This window comes from Berghia stephanieae, chromosome 14, assembly GCF_034508935.2.
Source record: "Berghia stephanieae isolate SIO BIC M18660-M18661 chromosome 14, UCSD_Bste_1.3, whole genome shotgun sequence".
Lineage (NCBI taxonomy): Eukaryota > Metazoa > Mollusca > Gastropoda > Nudibranchia > Aeolidiidae > Berghia > Berghia stephanieae.
In genome coordinates, this window is record NC_088373.1 from 31,032,559 (window position 1) to 31,050,058 (window position 17,500).

The window sequence follows — 17,500 nt, forward strand, 5'->3', positions numbered from 1 at the left end:
TTATTATTATTATTATTATTATTATTATTATTACTATTATTATTATTATTATTATTATTATTATTATTATTATTATTATTATTATTATTATTATTATTATATTATTATTATTGTTGATTATTATTATTATTATTATTATTATCATTATTATTATTATTATTAATATTATTATTAACATTATAATCATCATCATTATCATTATCTATTCCAGAGGCTACCTGTGTATTCCCTGTTGTAACAGGCGTGACTGTGAGTCCAAACTCTCAAATTAACTTCTTGGACTCTTACACTGGCACATGCAACGTTATCGGAGTAGGCCAGGTGACCATGACCTCACGGTGCACCTATAACGAACTGGACGCATCTTTCCAAGCCAGTATTCAAGATCTTCAATGTCCTATCGGTAAGTTCATCCATTCTCGTCACAAACTCACGGGAAGAAATAACACAACAGTGAATGGAACTCACAGTGACACCCAATAGGTTACCACCCGACATGAAAACAATTCACAACAACAACTCAATAGCCAAACAACAACAAACATTGAAACACAACAATAAATACATTCCTACATTCCTCCCCCTCCTAAAATGCTTTCCCTTCTGAAGTTATACCTGATATAAGTTAAAAGTGGGAAGCATACCTGCCTATTATTACGGACCGTCCGTAATTGTTACAGAAGTGTAAGGACAATTACAGACTTACAGAAATAGAAGAAATATTACTGATACAAATGGTCCTAACGTTAAATTAAAAAAAATAATCATTTTTTAAACATTATTTACCGCATGCTACAATAAAATATCCCAACGCCTCGTTGGCTGGCAACGAGTGACGTCATCGACTCGACAGGGAAACTTTACCCTCATCGATTGACACAGTGCAGTGTCGAAAGTAAGTCATCAATAAGCATAATATTATTATCACGGGGGTCATTGGCAATAGTAGGCCTATATAATATGGTAAGTTTATTTTACATATATAAAAGGGTGTATCTATCATTATTTTGTTTGCTTTAGTATTACTGAAATTTGACCATTAATTACTGATGAAGTTTGTATTTCTTAATGAATTTGAAATTTTCAAGTAGGCAGCTATGTAGTAGGAATGAAATTGACATCACTCAGCCTTTTGTTACTGTTTTTTAGCCAGCCATTTTTATGAGTAGTTCTCACTGAATTATATCAATCAAACTATTAAAGTTTAAGGTTACACGTAGTTTTGTATCTTGGTACGTTATATCCAGCTGGTAGATATTGTGAGTATTTTATTTAACCCTCTCCTTACCTACTACAGGAAAATCGTCACATTCGTTACGATGCAACCAACACATTTCTCATCTGCTTATTCTTGTTTCTCATAAACTTTGAAGAAAATTTGTTTATTACAGCCATAAAATCTTGACGCAGTATTGTAGATCTCTCATTTTGCTGAACAATATGATGCATAGAATGTACTTGTTAATCTTCTGTTTGAGTAAGAAAAATATATTTTTGCGTTGGAAGGATGTGAAGTTTTTGGGAAATGTCTGAAACTGGCCGGTAAGGAGAGGGTTAAATACATAGCATCAATGTAATATTTGATGGACAATGTTTCGTGTTTGTTTGAGAGTATATCAATTATAACAATGGTGTTGACGCCATTATTTATTGATGAAGGTGATAGATGAGTAGAGTAAGGATAGATGAAAGAATGGACTGTTATCAACACACAATTAATTATGAACATGACTTCATTGTTTTCGTTTCTTGGGGGAAGGACAAGATGGATAACCTCCTTTTATTACACAAGCAATAAGAAGAGTTCATGGTCAAAGGGAAATAACCATTAATTAAACTATACGATCAATACTCAACAAATGGAACCATAACAATTCAAGTTATCAAACTTATTAAAAAGGCAAACATGGGTATAAAATGTTTTTTTCTTTTTTTTAATGATTTTTAAATTGAATTATTTGCATCCAACATTCCCTTCATTCTCCTCCCACCCTTCCAACCAGCTGTGAGTTGCGGCACCCCGACACGCCTAGCTGGGTCTGAGGCTTATCAGTTGACGACTACCACTTACGGCAGCACCTTCACCTTCAATTGTCGCAGACCTTACTTTACATTGGATGGATCGAGTAGTTTGAATGGGGATCAAGTGGTCACCTGTATGGGAGATGGAAGGTGGGATTTTGGAAACCTCAGATGTATTGGTGAGTATTGGGTTCTTTTTACATTGGATGGATCGAGTAGTTTCAATGGGGATCTAGTGGTCACTGTATGGGAGATGGAAGGTGGGATTTTGGAAACCTCAGATGTATTGGTGAGTATTGGGTTCTTTTTCAATTGGATGGATCGAGTAGTTTGAATGGGGATCTAGTGGTCACCTGTATGGGAGATGGAAGGTGGGATTTTGGAAACCTCAGATGTATTGGTGAGTATTGGGTTCTTTTTCAATTGGATGGATCGAGTAGTTTGAATGGGGGCCAAATGGTCACCTGTATGGGGGATGGAAGGTGGGATTTTGGAAACCTCAGATGTATTGGTGAGTATTGGGTTCTTTTTACATTGGATGGATTGAGTAGTTTCAATGGGGGCCAAATGGTCACCTGTATGGGAGATGGAAGGTGGGATTTTGGAAACCTCAGATGTATTGGTGAGTATTGGGTTCTTTTTCAATTTCAAGGTGTTTCATGTCACGTATTTCACACACATAATCATTTTTATAATAATAATAAAAATTGAACTTTTTATATAGCGCAATATCCACAAAACATGCTCAAAGCGCTTTACAAGGAGTCCCCGGCCAACATAAATTTAAAATAAATTGAGCTTTAAATTGAGCTTTATATAGCGCAATATCCACTAAATGTGCTCAAAGCGCAAGGGGTCCCTGGTCAACAGCAATATTTAACATTTAGGACAGGACATGACGCCTGTTAGGCGATATTACAATTTTTTTCGGACAGAGACAACACTGTTAACGACCAGGTACTCATTTTACACCTGATTACGGTGAGAGAATGTGAGTAAAGAGCTAACTCCAAGGACTCAACCATGCGCCGAGTGAAGCTCGAACCCAGGACCTTCTGATTCCAAAGCGAGTGTCATACCACAAGATCACATAGCCAGACAATAATGGTAATAGTAATTCTAGAATTTTTTCACTTTCTCATTTACTTTTTATTTACTAGCACTGAAATGACCTAAATGTGTTGCATGCTCCATAAAACCCTGAAAAACACAAACAAAAAAAAACAAAAAATTTAACTGAAAGCCTTAGGTCTCAAATCCTTTCATTCAAAGTTGTGTAAAACTGTCTGTGAATGATACAATACAAGCTATATGAGATTCTGTCATTATAAACTATTGTATAAGGCATTTAAAGGATATTTCCTATTAAGCCTTTAGTAAGATAAGATAAAAGTGCTCATGATAGTGATATTCATTCTTTTATAATGTAGAGTAACCTATCTGCTAATTTTACATTATTGAAAACATTTTGATCTTTAAAGTTAAAACTATTTTAAAAGCACTGTGTGTCACTTTGTGTCATCCAATTTGAAAAAACAAAAAGTTCTGATAATAAATGATCGACTTTGAGATAATTTTTTTTCGATGACTACTATGTTACTAGTGTGCATCTTGTGCGAGTGTTTCTATGCCAATATTGTATTGTTATAAATGTGTAACCAAATGACAAATTGCCACTTTTTTTAGGACAATAAAGGTTTATTATTATTATTATTATTATTATTATTATTATTATTATTATTATTATTATTATTATTATTATTATTATTATTATTATTATTATTATTATTATTATCATTATAATTATTATTTGTCATTTTATATAGATAGAATGAAGATGACGTCACTCTGGTCTTTGTTATTGTTTATTGCCATCCGCGTTTGTGAGTTGTTCTCACTAAACTGTATTAACCAGACTATAAAAGTTCATGGTTACACACAGTTGTGTGTGTTGGCTCGTTATACTTCCAGATGGCAATGTTATGAGCTTCTTAGCCAAGCGCATACTATCTATAGAGGAGGAATAAAAGATTGTGGAGAATTTTACATAAAATGCTGATATAAATCTAACCTGTTTGGCTATGTGGTGTGACAATCGCTTTCGGATCAGAAGGTCCTGTGTTCGAGCCTCGCTTGGCGCATAGTCCTTGGAGAAGGCTCTTTACTCACATTCTCTAACCACACTCAGGTCTAAAATAAGTACCAGGCCGTTAATAACGTCTCTGTCAAAAAAAAATTGTAACATCGCCTAACAGGCGTCATGTCCTGTCCTAAATGTTAAATGTTTCTGTTAGCCAGGAACCTATTGTAAAGTGATTTTAGCTCATTTAGTGGATATTGCGCCATATAAAATCTCATTAAAAAAAATAAATTTCGTTTTGTTCCAGATCCTTCTTGCAAAGATCCCGGCACAGAACCGGGAGTGATACAAGTAGCCAGCTCGTACGAGGAATACAGTCTGGTCAGTTACAGATGTGTTAGGTCAGGGTTCGAACCTGTAGACAAGAGACCGTTACAATGTGTTTGGGATGACTTAAGCAAGACACTGAGGTGGAACGGCTCAGCTCCCACATGTGTTGGTAAGGCAATAAGCTTTTGTAATGACTATATTACTGCTAGTATGATAAATGATACAGTGAATAATATAATCAGTCGGATGGTGAAAAGGTTTGAACTGAGATATTGCCAAGTTTAGTTAGAAGGTCAAATTGATCAAAAATGAGTTCTTGTCATAAATGGTAAAGCAACCCTTTTTGTACATCTTCGGGAAATATCTGGTATTGGTACATGCCTTGTGTATAAATTGTTTTGTTGTTTCAAAAATTCACTTTCTTGAGATTTCTCCCATAATTGTTAATTATTTATTTGAAAAAGATACATCCTGAAAAATTTTTGAATTTGATTACATACGATCCCTTTTTTTCTGTTCAGATGCAGTAATTATATTTTAACTCTCTCTCTCCTTACCGATCATTTTCAGTATTTTCCCAAAATGGCAGGCTGGCTTACCCAGCAGAAAAATTGATTTTTTCAACTTAAACAATCTCTCTACAAAACAACTTTATGTTTTCATTAATTAAACAACGATCATTGTGATGTACAAAATAAATCTAAATAAGAAAAATGTATATTCCGTCGTAACAAATGTGACGATTTTGCTGTAGGTGGTAAGGAGAGATTTAAGCTCTTTACTCGATAGAATTGTGCGGCTATGTGGTCTTGTGGTATGACACTCGCTTTCGGATCGGAAGGTCCTTTGTTCGAGCCTCGCTCTCGGCGCATAGTTGAGTCCTTGGAAAAGGCTCTTTACTCACATTCTCTCACCATACTCAGGTGTAAAATGAGTACCTGTCCGTTTGTTGTCTTAGTCCGAAAAATTGTAATATCGCCTAATAAGCGGCATGTCCCGTCCTACATGTTAAATGTTGCTGTTGACCAGGGACCCTTTGTAAAGCGCTTTGAGCATATTTAGTGGATATTGCGCTATATAAAGCTCAATTAAAAAAAAAAATTTTTTTAGAATGTTTTTTTTTTTAGAATTGATATTATTATGACCTTCTATTTGGCCAGATGTTGAACCGCCAGTCTTTACAAACTGCGACCAGAAGCAAGTGACCATCAAACGGTTTTCAGCACCGAATATCTTGGATCCGTCTGCTTCAGACAATGTCAAAGTAGGTGTCCTGATCATTGGGGTGGCTTTGGGCTCTACTGGTTGAATCATCAACTTGTCATCGAATTACCCTTGGTTCAATTCCTCCTGGAATGATCCGTCACTCACGTTTTCTCATCATACTTGGGAGTAAATTGAGATTTAAATTGAGCTTTTATATAGCGCAATATCCACTAAACGTGCTCAAAGTGCTTTACAAGGAGTCCCTGGTCAACAGCAACATTTAACATGTAGGACGGGACCTGTTCGGCGATGTTATAATTTTTTTCGGACAGAGACAATGCTGTTAACGGCCATTTACTCATTTTACACTTGAGTACGGTGAGAGAATGTGAGTAAAGAGCCTTCTCCAAGGACTCAACTATGCGTCGAGCAAGGCTTGAACCCAAAACCTTCCGATCCGAAAGCGAGTGTCATACCACTAGACCGCATCGCCGCACAGTGTAAAATGTTCGACTATGTGGTCTAGTGGCGTGACACTCGTCTTTGGATCAGAAGGTCCTGGGTTCGTGTCCCGCTCTGAGCAGCACATAGTTGAGTCCTTGGGAAACGCTCTTTACTCACATTCTTCACTGTCCTTAGATATGTAAAATAAGTAAATGACCACTAACAGCGTTGTCTCTGTTGGCAAAAAAATTGTAATATCGCCTAACAGGCGTCATGTCTCATCTTACATGTTAAATGTTGCTGTTGGCAAAAGAGCCCTTGTAAAGTGCTTTGAGTACGTTTAGTGGATTTATTACATATACAAATGCTCCCTTTTTTACCTCTCCAAATAAAAGTTGTTTCTGTAAAAACAAAAACAAAAAAAAAACAAAACAAAAAAAAGGAACATTGTAAATGATAATGTCAGATGTTATATCTCGTCCTTGATTAAGAATGTCGATGTCAGCTTGAGATTCTTTGCAAAGTACTTTGAGCATATTAGTGCATATTAGTGCGCTGTTTGAAAGATGACATTTTAATCTAAAGGTTTGATGCTGGTTCTTGTTGCCTTGATAAATGGTTGTTATCCGTCATGTATTGATCGTTTTGCTATAGATCAACGCTGATGGTTTTCCTCAGATCCGCGGAAATCCGCGATTTTTAGCCAGAGGAGGAATTTCCTCTTTTTTTAACAAAGTAAATGGTCCTTCAGAGCCATTCGGCCCACGGAGCCGGAGTTTATCCCGGTTTCTATAGCATGAAACGGACAATAGCAATTGCTTGCTATCCTTTGGATAGGACGCTAGTCTATTGCAAAGAACTTTCGGTCAAATCTAACAGACCCAGCTACCCATTCACTGCTGGGTGGACAGTGGGGGGGGGGGGGGGGGGGTCAGAAAAATATCTCGACTGCATCCGGGATCGATCTCGGTCCCTCTACGTGTGAAACAAGTGCTCTACCAACTGAGCTATTGGGACCCCTGCAGTGAACAAAGCACAAGTTAGATTGGAGACAAATCTGAACCAGTGACTTTGACTCAATGACTTGATTTGATTTCCTGTGCGGCTATCTGGTCTAGTGGTATGACACTCGCTTTCGGATCGGAAGGTCCTGGGTTTGAGCTTCGCTTGGCGCATAGTCGAGTCCTTGGAGAAGGCTCTTTACTCACATCCTCTCACTGTACTCAGTTGTAAAATAAGTACCTGGTCGTTAACAGCATTGTCTCTGTCCGAAAAAAATTATAACATCGCCTAACAGGCGTCATGTCCCGTCCTAAATGTTAAATGTTGCTGTTGGCCAGGGACCCCTTGTAAAGCGATTTGGGCACATTTAGTGGATTCAATTAGAAAAGAAATAAATTTTCCTTTGTGTTTCCCCATCCAATCAGACACAGTTGGTGTTTGGGTGGACGGAATTCCTAAACGCCAATTTTCACGTGTTTTTTTGTTTTTGTTTTTTTTTGTTTCACGGAGTAAGGTGCACATGGTTTGATTCTTATCAGTTGTTTCATGGACTGTCTTGGTATTTTATGCTTGTATTTTATCCCTGGCATTTAACTAATCCGTTTAACGCATTTATTTTTGTCAACAATATTGGTTTTCAATCCTTTCAAATAAGTAATTTATATTATTATTATTATCATTATTATTATTATTATTATTATATTATTATTATTATTATTATTATTATTATTATTATTATTATTATTATTATTATTATTATTGTTATTAATATTATTATTATTATTATTATTATTCATCATCATCATCATCATCATCATCATCATCATCATCATCATCATCATCATCATCATCATCATCATCATCATCATCATCATCATTATTATTATTATTATTATTAGTATTATTATTATTTTCTTCATCATCACATGAATAAATACATAATATAACAGTTGTAATGTTCAAAATTTAATGAAAGAGTTCTTGCAATAATGACACATACATTATTTTCTGTCATCCCTCACCTCCCGCCCTAACCAACCACCACCCACTGCGTGTCAGGTGGAGAGTTTTACAACAACTCCCAGTGACCACAACATGCGCCAAGTGTTGTATCAGGACAGGCAAGTCACCTACACGGCCAAAGATGAGGCAGACAATGTACAGACCTGTGACATCGTCATTAACATGGAAGGTAATCAAAACAAACAAACAAACAAACAAACTTATAAAGGATTATGACTGGCTATTGAAATATCTTCTTTTGTTTTCTTGTATTTATATCAGCTTTGTCTGACAGTTTCATGGAGACCTTTTCAAATTTTCATCTTACTCCAGTGCCTGCTCCTTAATTTCATACATGCTGATGGTTTTCCTCGGATCCGCGATTTTTGAGTCAGAGGAGGAATGTCCTCTTTTTTAAAAAAGTTATATTTCCTTCAATCAAATGCACTGGCAGTGAGAGATTTGATGTGTGGTGGAACAAATAGGTGACAGTTTCCCACTCTCTAGAAGATATAGCTAGAGTATCAATGATAGTTTATCAACTCAATTGTTCTAAAAATGTGTGTGTGTGTGTATGTGTGTGTGTGGTGGTGGTGGTGGGGGGGGGGGGGGGGGTGCTGTAAAAATAATGGGGCTTTAAGGCAATCATTCAAAATTGTCCTCCCTTATCAATTTTTGGCCTCATCAGCACTGTGTCATACTTCTGGATTATTATTTTCACCGCTTTATTAGGTTTAATTCAAACTGATAGATTTGACACCTATTTTAATTCTACGCACCTTTTTTTTTTTTTTTTTAATTATATTTTTTTTATGCACCAAATTTTATGCATAGTTTAATATTCCGCTCAATTTGGCATGTCCTTAGTTACCAAGCAAATGCAACTTTTTGTTTACATTCCCAAGATCTGGTAATAGAAAGAATGTGCCTAATATTTCTCTACTGTCAATCTAGTTTTTAAGTAATGTATTTATGTTTTCATTGGAGGGAAACAGTCAAATGCATAGTTATTGTTTTGGGAGATGATATTTTTTTCCTTGTAAATCATCTCTCTGTTATGTATTATTGTTATTTTAATGTATAATGCAAGCATTTGAGTGTGTTCCTCTTTGTTGGATCTTGTGTTTGTATCGGGATGAGACTTATAGGTGATCTCAAACTAAGTACATTGATGGTATGCTCTTGGAATCTACATCTGATCCCTATTTGTTCCCAGTTCCCCTATGTCTTACTTTTTCTTGGTAATTGTAATTCTAGAACTTTTTACTGTCCCATTTTCTTCATTTTTACTGGCACTGATATAACCTAAATGTGTTGCAATCGCCGTAAAACCCTTAAAAACAAACAATAAAACATATGTTTTGATTGGTTTTATTTTGTTGTTGGCTGAAGAAGGATTTTGAGCCTGAAACGTTCTGTGTTCGGTATTTCGTTCTTTATTGAAGCTTTTATATTCATTTTTGTTCCTTACTTTTTTGCAGTCCACAGCTTTTAGCAGCTTAGTATGGCTCTAACATCCTCGTACATTCTTTGTCAAGCATCCACGTTTCACAACCGTATAATAGGGTACTTATAACATATGTTTCTACTACTTTCATTCTGGTCTTCAAGTTTAGGTTGTTGTTTGACACAACGTGTAACATTGATATTTTCAACAATTGTTTTGAAATAGATGAAGAAGACCCTAGCATCACGTGTATCGCCTCCTACACAATCACCCTCCAATCATCCAGCGAGTCACGAGACATCGACATGAACACTCTGGTAACGTCCACATCGGACGACTCCAACGCCGTCATCGTCACGTATTCCCCGTCACAGCTACGAGTGGATAGATCCAGCATTGGGGAGGTCTACACCATCAGAGCTATTGCTACGGATCCTTCTGGAAATACGGATGATTGTCTGGTGCAGATAAAGGTTGAGGGTGAGAGTTCATTTGTGGATCTTGTAAATGTTGCTGCTCAAAGCGCTCGAAGAAATAAATAATAATGTGAAATTGAATGTAAGCTTCAATTTAATTACAAACACAGATCAAATTTCCCCTTTATAAACAAAACAGGATGAATGAAACACCACAGATGAATGGGATAATGTGGTAGTGGCGTAGTTAAGATGAATAAACAAAACATTGGTTGGCAGGAAAAAGTACTTTTTCTTGTACTTTTTCCTGCCAACCAATGTTTTGTTTATTCATCTTAACTACTCCACAACCACATTATCTCACTGTTCTCAGGTGTAAAATGAGTACTTGGGTGTTAACAGCATTATCTCTGTCTGAAAAAAAAAGAAGTGTAATATCGCCTAACAGGCGTCATGTCCCGGAACAACATGTTATATGTTGCTGTTGGCCAGGATCCCTTTGTAAAGCGCTTCGAGCATGATTAGTGTATATTGCGCTATATAAAAAGCTAATTTTTTTTTTGGCCTTTTCAAGAAGGATATTATGATTACTTTGAAATATAATTTTTAAAAATTAAAAAAATTACGCCTTTTGCGCCAAGATATCATAAGATATCGTCGCCTAGGCATTCCACGAAGGAATATAGATAACTCATCAAACAAGATGTCTGATGTCAACAGGAATCACCCATGTTGTCCAAGTGAGCAAAGTGGGGGTTAATAATCTTGCTCAAGGAAAAAAACGAAAGTGCCTGAAAGTGCCTGCTTGAAATATAATATGTATCCATTTAATTATCCCTTCGTTTTTCAGCCCCCAAATGTGTGGACTGGTCTCTGGAGGTGGACAACGGTCAGGTGTCCTGCAGCCTTTTGTCCAGCGGTTATCGTTGTACCGTGTCATGTGACCAAGGGTACTTTTTTTACAACGATAAACTCGAGTCGTCTATAGACATCACCTGCACCAATGGGGGAGACTGGTCTAGACCGAAGCCCACATGCGTTGGTAAGTGTCTATTTCCTTGGTTCCAATCCATGCGGCTATGTGGTCTAGTACCTGGATGTTAATAGCATTGTCTTTGTCCGAAAAAAATTTGTAATATCGCCTAACAGGCATCATGTCCAGGATCGGAAGGTCCTGAGTTCGAGCCTCGCTCAGTGCATAGTTGAGTCTTTGGAAAAGGCTCTTTACTCACATTCTCTCACCGTCCTCGGGTGTAAAATGAATACCTTGCCATTCACAGCGTTGTCTCTGTCAGAAAAAAAACCCCTGTAATATGTAATAACAGACGTCATGTCTCGTTCTACATGTTACATGTTGCTGTTGGTCAGGGATCCCTTGTAAAGCGCTTTGAACACATTAAGTGGATATTGCGCTATAGATAAGCTCAAGTTTAAAGCTCAATCTAAGCTTTTATTCATTGTCATATTTTTCAAGGACTTTGATTTTTTAAAATCTTCTTTAACATTTTTTTCTTTATGTCCTTCTTTAGCTCTCCATCACCTTCCCCTCCTCTTAACTCACTCAATCCTAGAGATTTTTGCTACTTTTCAAAACTGGAAAAATGTATTAAAAATGAGCATGTAGGTACATAGATAGTTTTATTCAACTACTATACACATAAAAAACTAAAAACAATAGCTTTGATACTACGCATATAATTTGTCTTAGAAAAATGTAATAAATAGGCATGGGGTAAAAGTAACCCCGGGTAAATTACAGATATAGTCGGTGTTAGGGTTGAGTGAGTTAAATAAATAAATAAATAAATAAATAAAATTTCCTTCATTAATCCGGAAGGGAAAATTTGTCCTCCGAGTCTATTCCCAGGGAAGACGGGAATAACCGTTATCAGCCTCAGTGTAGCGCGGCAAAGTGAGCTAAGGTGAGGTGACTTTCTCTAGGCCACACAGTGTGGCTGGGAGTCAAACTAGGTACCTTTTGGATGCCAAGCAAAGACCATACCACTGAGCCACTAATCCTTCTCCACCTCCTCCTTTTCCTTTTCCTCCTTTTTTTAATCTCTTTACTTTTCTTCGTTTTGTCTTTCTTTAAACTAAATTTAAAATATGAAAAAAAAGCAAAACAACTTTTTTAAAAAAGATATGAATTAACTCTTTCAGCGCCATTGGCCACACTGTCCGGCCAGAGCAGAATCTGTTCTACTGGCCAATGGCCGCACAGTGCGGCCGGTCTTGAAAGGCAAAAACAATAATGTAATCCAATCCTACTTTCTACATCATGATCCATGGTGGCTTGTGCTCTTGAGCACGTTGCCGGTCAGCTGTCTCCACGAATCACGATCCATGTCCATCCATGTCCATCCATCATCATCCATCGTGGCTTGTGCCCTTGAACACGTTGCTGGTCAGCTGTCTCCACGAATCATGATCCATGTCCATCCATATCCATCCATCATCATCCATCGTGGCTTGTGCTCTTGACCACGTTGCTGGTCAGCTGTCTCCACGAATCACGATCCATGTCCATCCATCATCATCCATCGTGGCTTGTGCTCTTGAGCACGTTGCCGGTCAGCTGTCTCCACGAATCACGATCCTCTGCGGTGCGCATGAAATCTGTGTTGTTTTTAAAGTCACATTTGGCCATTCTTCATTTATTTAGATATGTCATTCTTTGTCTTCCTCTAGCTCTCTTTCCTTCGATCATCTCAGATGTTACCAACTTTTCTATTCCGTCTCTTCTCCACACATGTACTAGAAACCGTAACTGCCTCTTTCTGATGGTATATATCAACATTCTTCCCTTTCTCACCTTCCCCAACACTTCCTCGTTCCTACACCTGTCTGTGCATGATACCCTCAACATTCTTCTATACACCCACATCTCAAATGCCTCTAACCGCCTTGTACATTCTTTGTAAAGCATCCACGTTTCACAACCGTATAAAAAGGTACTTATAACGTATGTTTCCTCTACTTTCATTCTGGTCTTCAACTTTAGATTGTTGTTTGACACAACTGGTCGCATTCTATGGAAAACGTTTTTGCTATTTCTATTCTTTGTTTTATATTCTCTATGTCACGGGCGTCATGGGTGATGATAGTGCCTAAATATTTAAATTTCTTTACTTGTTTGATGGTCTCTCCTTTGCTTGACAAGTGGAAGGTCGCGTTGTTGTCATTCTTTGAGACCACCATGCATTCGGTTTTCTTAATATTTAATTTCAGGCCCATCTCTTCACTTTTGCACACCACTATATCTAAAATTTTCTGCACGTGTTTTAGAGAGCATGCCATCAGAGTACCATTGTCTGCGTATCTTATGCTATTCATATTCTGCCCTCCAACGATGACACCTTTCATATCTTCAATTTCTTTGAATATTATTTCACTATATATGTTTCTACAAAAGTACTACTATAAATTGAACCAATGGTATCATTTCTTTCATCAGATGATTCAATTTGGCCTTTGGGCGGGGGTATTTTAATTGAGATTTTGTGCCAAATTCAAATGTCGCTTTGTATTAGTCTTAGTTTGTTATTCTCATGCTGCCTCAATCAGGTGTCAGCCATTTTGTGACAGAAGTGCGAATATAGCTTCAGCGCTGAAAGAGTTAATAATAATAATAATAATATAATGAATTTGTTAAGCGCCTAGTTCAAATTTAGAATTACTCACTGGCGCTTTACATCAACACATCATGTGTGATATACAAATATAGAACTGGCATGTTAAAAACCACATAAATACGATGATAAAATAATATGTTATAACAAAATACATACTAAGAGTCCAAGTTGTATGCCATACAGAGTAGTGTAAATGTTTGTGCTCGAAGCTCGAAGAAATAAATAATAACGTGAAGTTGAATGTAAGCTTCAATTTAATTACAAAAACAGATCAAATGAACGTTTCGGGTTTCCCCTTTATCAACAAAACAGGATGATTGAAACACCACAGATGAAAGAGATGATCATCTCTTTCATCTGTGGTGTTTCAATCATCCTGTTTTGTTGATAAAGGGGAAACCCGAAACGTTCATTTGATCTGTTTTTGTAATTAAATTGAAAGCTTACATTCAACTTCACGTTATTATTTATGCCATACAGAAAAGCTCAATAAACACAGAAAAGAAACTCACACAGTGCAAGTTATACATTTTATTTTTATTTTTTTTCAATCTTCAGCATTCAGGGAAATCCAATACCGCCAAATGTTCAGACTCCGCTATGTCTTGGGTGGCAACGTGGACAATTCCTGTAAAGACATTTACCTCAACCAACTCAGGGATGAAAAGGCACAATTTACAGCTGACCTGAGCTCCCTTTGTTCACGGATTACACCTTCCATATCTGTCTCCATGCCGTCAGACACACCAATTCTTTCCCTAACGTCAGGCACGGTGAGTTTGAAACTAGAGCATTAGAAGAAGAAAAAATGAGCTTTTATATAGCGCAATATCCCCTAAATGTGCTCAAAGCGCTTTACAAGGGAGTCCCTGGTCAACAGCAACTTTTAACATGTAGGATGGGACATGACGCCTGTTAGGCAATATTACAATTTTTGGGACAAAGACAACGCTGTTAACGGCCATGTACTCATTTTAAACCTGAGTACGGTGAGAGAAGGTGAGTAAAGGGCCTTTTCCAAGGACTCAACTATACACTGTCTAGAGCGGGTCTCAAACCCTGGACCTTCCAATCCAAAGGCAAGAGTCATACCACTAGACCACATATCTGCACAGTTTTACATTCCTTTAGTTAGAAGAGGGATAGTAACTTAGAATTTTAGTTGACTGAATGGGCAGCTTTATATAGCGCAATATCCACTAAACATGCTATAAGCGCTTTACAAGGGCACTCTCGCCAACAACCACACTTAACATGTAGGACCAAACATGATTCCTGTTAGGTGATATTACAAATTTTTTTTTCGGACAGAGACAACGCTGTTAACAGCCAGGTACTCATTTTACACCTGAAGATGGTGAGAGAATTTGAGTAAAGAGCCTTTTCCAAGGACTCACCTATGCGCCTAGCGAGGCTCGAACCCATGACCTTCCGATCCGAAAGCGACTTTCATACCACTAGACCATATAGCCGGTGCTATAAATGTCACAGTGTTTGAGTCCGGAACAGTGCTGATGGTTTTCCTCGGATCCGCGGAAATCCGCGATTTTGGAGTCCAGAGGAGGAATTTCCTCCTTTTAAAAATGACATTTTCTCGAAACAAGGTGCTAGCAATGAGAGAGTTGATGTGTGGTGGAACACACAGGTGCAGTTTCCCACTCTCCAGAAGTTAGCTAGAATATCAATGATAATCTATCATCTCAATTGCTCTAAAAGTGGGGTTTAGTGCAGTAAAAATGGGGCTTAACTCTCTCCTAACCAGCCATTTTGAGGATTTTCCCCAAAATGTCACACCCAACCAATACAAAAATAGATTTTAGTCACTTAAACACAATAGCAGTAAGTTCTTGCGATAAATAATTTCTTTAGCAAAACATGCTCTACAACACACTGTTCATTTTCTTTAAGTTTTATGATGCACAAGAAAAATTTGAATAAGAAAAAATGTTGGTTGTATCGTAACGAATGTGACGATTTTTCTATAGTTGGTAAGCAAAGAGTTAAAGGCAATTGTTCAGCAGTTTCCTACTTTTTCACTTTTTGTCACCATCAGCACTGCCGGCATTGTAGGGACCTCCAACCCAGTTTTATCCGGTTAAAATTCTTTTTCAATTTTTTATTGTTTATAACCCCACCATCTTTTCTCATTTCCAACTCAGGCCTACGGTGTCTTCACCATGGACCTCTCAGCAGCCCCAGGTTTTGACACCGCCACCTCTCAAGCTGCAGTGGAGCAATGTGCTGGACTCATAAGGAATGCCTTTGTTGCCATATCTGCCCCTCTCAATTCTGTACAAAGACTACAGGCCTCCAATATCTGCCCAGGTATTTATGATAATGATTACAAACTGTGTGTATGTGTGTGGGGGGGGGGGTAGGTTGCGACTTATATATTTGGTTCTGGGTGAAGTTGAAATTTTTTTCAGAATTCGCCTCCCCCCCCCCTTCTCATCCATCCAGTAGTGATGGGTTTGCTGGATCTGTTAGATTTGGTGGAAGGTATTATGTGATAGCCTAGTGTCCCATCCAAATGGTAGCAGGCAATTGCTGTCTCATTGTAAGACTTGCCAACTCTCCCAATTAATGTGTTGGAAAATTCCTGATAGTACTGACAGTAATTCAAAGCAAAAATGAATAAAGAAAGAACTAAATACTAAACACGGGAACGTTTCAGGCTCAAAACCCTTCTTCAGCCTACAGCAAGAATAATTAAAACATAAATACATCATTTTAGAATCCAGATGGTCTATCTGGTTTATGACGCGGCTATGTGGTCTTGTGGTTTGACACTTGCCTTTGGATTGGAAAGGCCTGGGTTTGAGTCATGCTCTAATTGGCACCATACTCAAGTGTAAAATGAGTACCTGGCCATTAGCAGGATCATGTGTATTTAAATTGTATATTGATATGCAATGCATGTGGCTAAGTGGTCTTGTGGTTTGACTCTCGCCTTTGGAATGGAAGGTCCTGGTTCAAGATTTGCTCTGAGCGGCACTAGAAAAGGCTCTTTACTCATATTCTCTCACGGAACTCTTCTGGTGTTTAATGAGTACCTGGACGTTAACAGCGTTGTCTCTGTCTGCAAAAATTGTAATATCACCTAACAGACGTCATGTTTCATAATTCAAGCTAAATACTGCTGTTGTATAGTGCTTTGAGCATGTGTAGTGGAAATTGTGCTGTATAAATGTTCATGTTTGGAGACGGTGGGAGATATTTTAACATTAGACTGTACGTGTCATGATAATTGATGTAGACTGTATGTGTCATGATAATTGATGTAGAATGTATGTGTCATGATCATTGATGTAGACTGTATGTGTCATGATAATTGATGTAGACTGTATGTGTCATGATAATTGATGTAGACTGTATGTGTCATGATCGTTGATGTAGACTGTATGTGTCATGATAATTGATGTAGACTGTATGTGTCATGTTCATTGATGTAGACTGTATGTGTCATGATAATTGATGCAGACTGTATGTGTCATGATCATTGATGTAGACTGTATGTGTCATGATAATTGATGTAGACTGTATGTGTCATGATAATTGATGTAGACTGTATGTGTCATGATCGTTGATGTAGACTGTATGTGTCATGATAATTGATGTAGACTGTATGTGTCATGTTCATTGATGTAGACTGTATGTGTCATGGTCATTGATGTAGACTGTATGTGTCATGATCATTGATATAGACTGTATGTGTCATAATTGATGTAGACTGTATGTGTCATGATCATTGATGTAGACTGTATGTGTCATGATAATTGATGTAGACTGTATGTGTCATGATCGTTGATGTGGACTGTATGTGTCATGATCATTGATGTAGACTATATGTGTCATGATAATTGATGTAGACTGTATGTGTCATGATCATTGATGTAGACTGTATGTGTCATGATCATTG

General features: G+C 37.4%; 1 protein-coding gene across 1 annotated transcript in view; it reads left to right on the forward strand.

The window, feature by feature from the left end:
- LOC144959577 (uncharacterized) overlaps positions 1-17,500 on the forward strand; it is a 173,005-nt gene that overhangs the window by 91,708 nt on the left and 63,797 nt on the right. Inside the window, exons 24-32 of the mRNA XM_078892197.1 lie at positions 212-403; positions 2,004-2,201; positions 4,410-4,601; positions 5,593-5,696; positions 8,144-8,276; positions 9,759-10,013; positions 10,800-10,991; positions 14,140-14,354; positions 15,741-15,906. Coding sequence (XP_078748323.1) covers positions 212-403; positions 2,004-2,201; positions 4,410-4,601; positions 5,593-5,696; positions 8,144-8,276; positions 9,759-10,013; positions 10,800-10,991; positions 14,140-14,354; positions 15,741-15,906 — 1,647 coding nt within the window. The remainder of the gene's footprint in view (positions 1-211; positions 404-2,003; positions 2,202-4,409; positions 4,602-5,592; positions 5,697-8,143; positions 8,277-9,758; positions 10,014-10,799; positions 10,992-14,139; positions 14,355-15,740; positions 15,907-17,500) is intronic.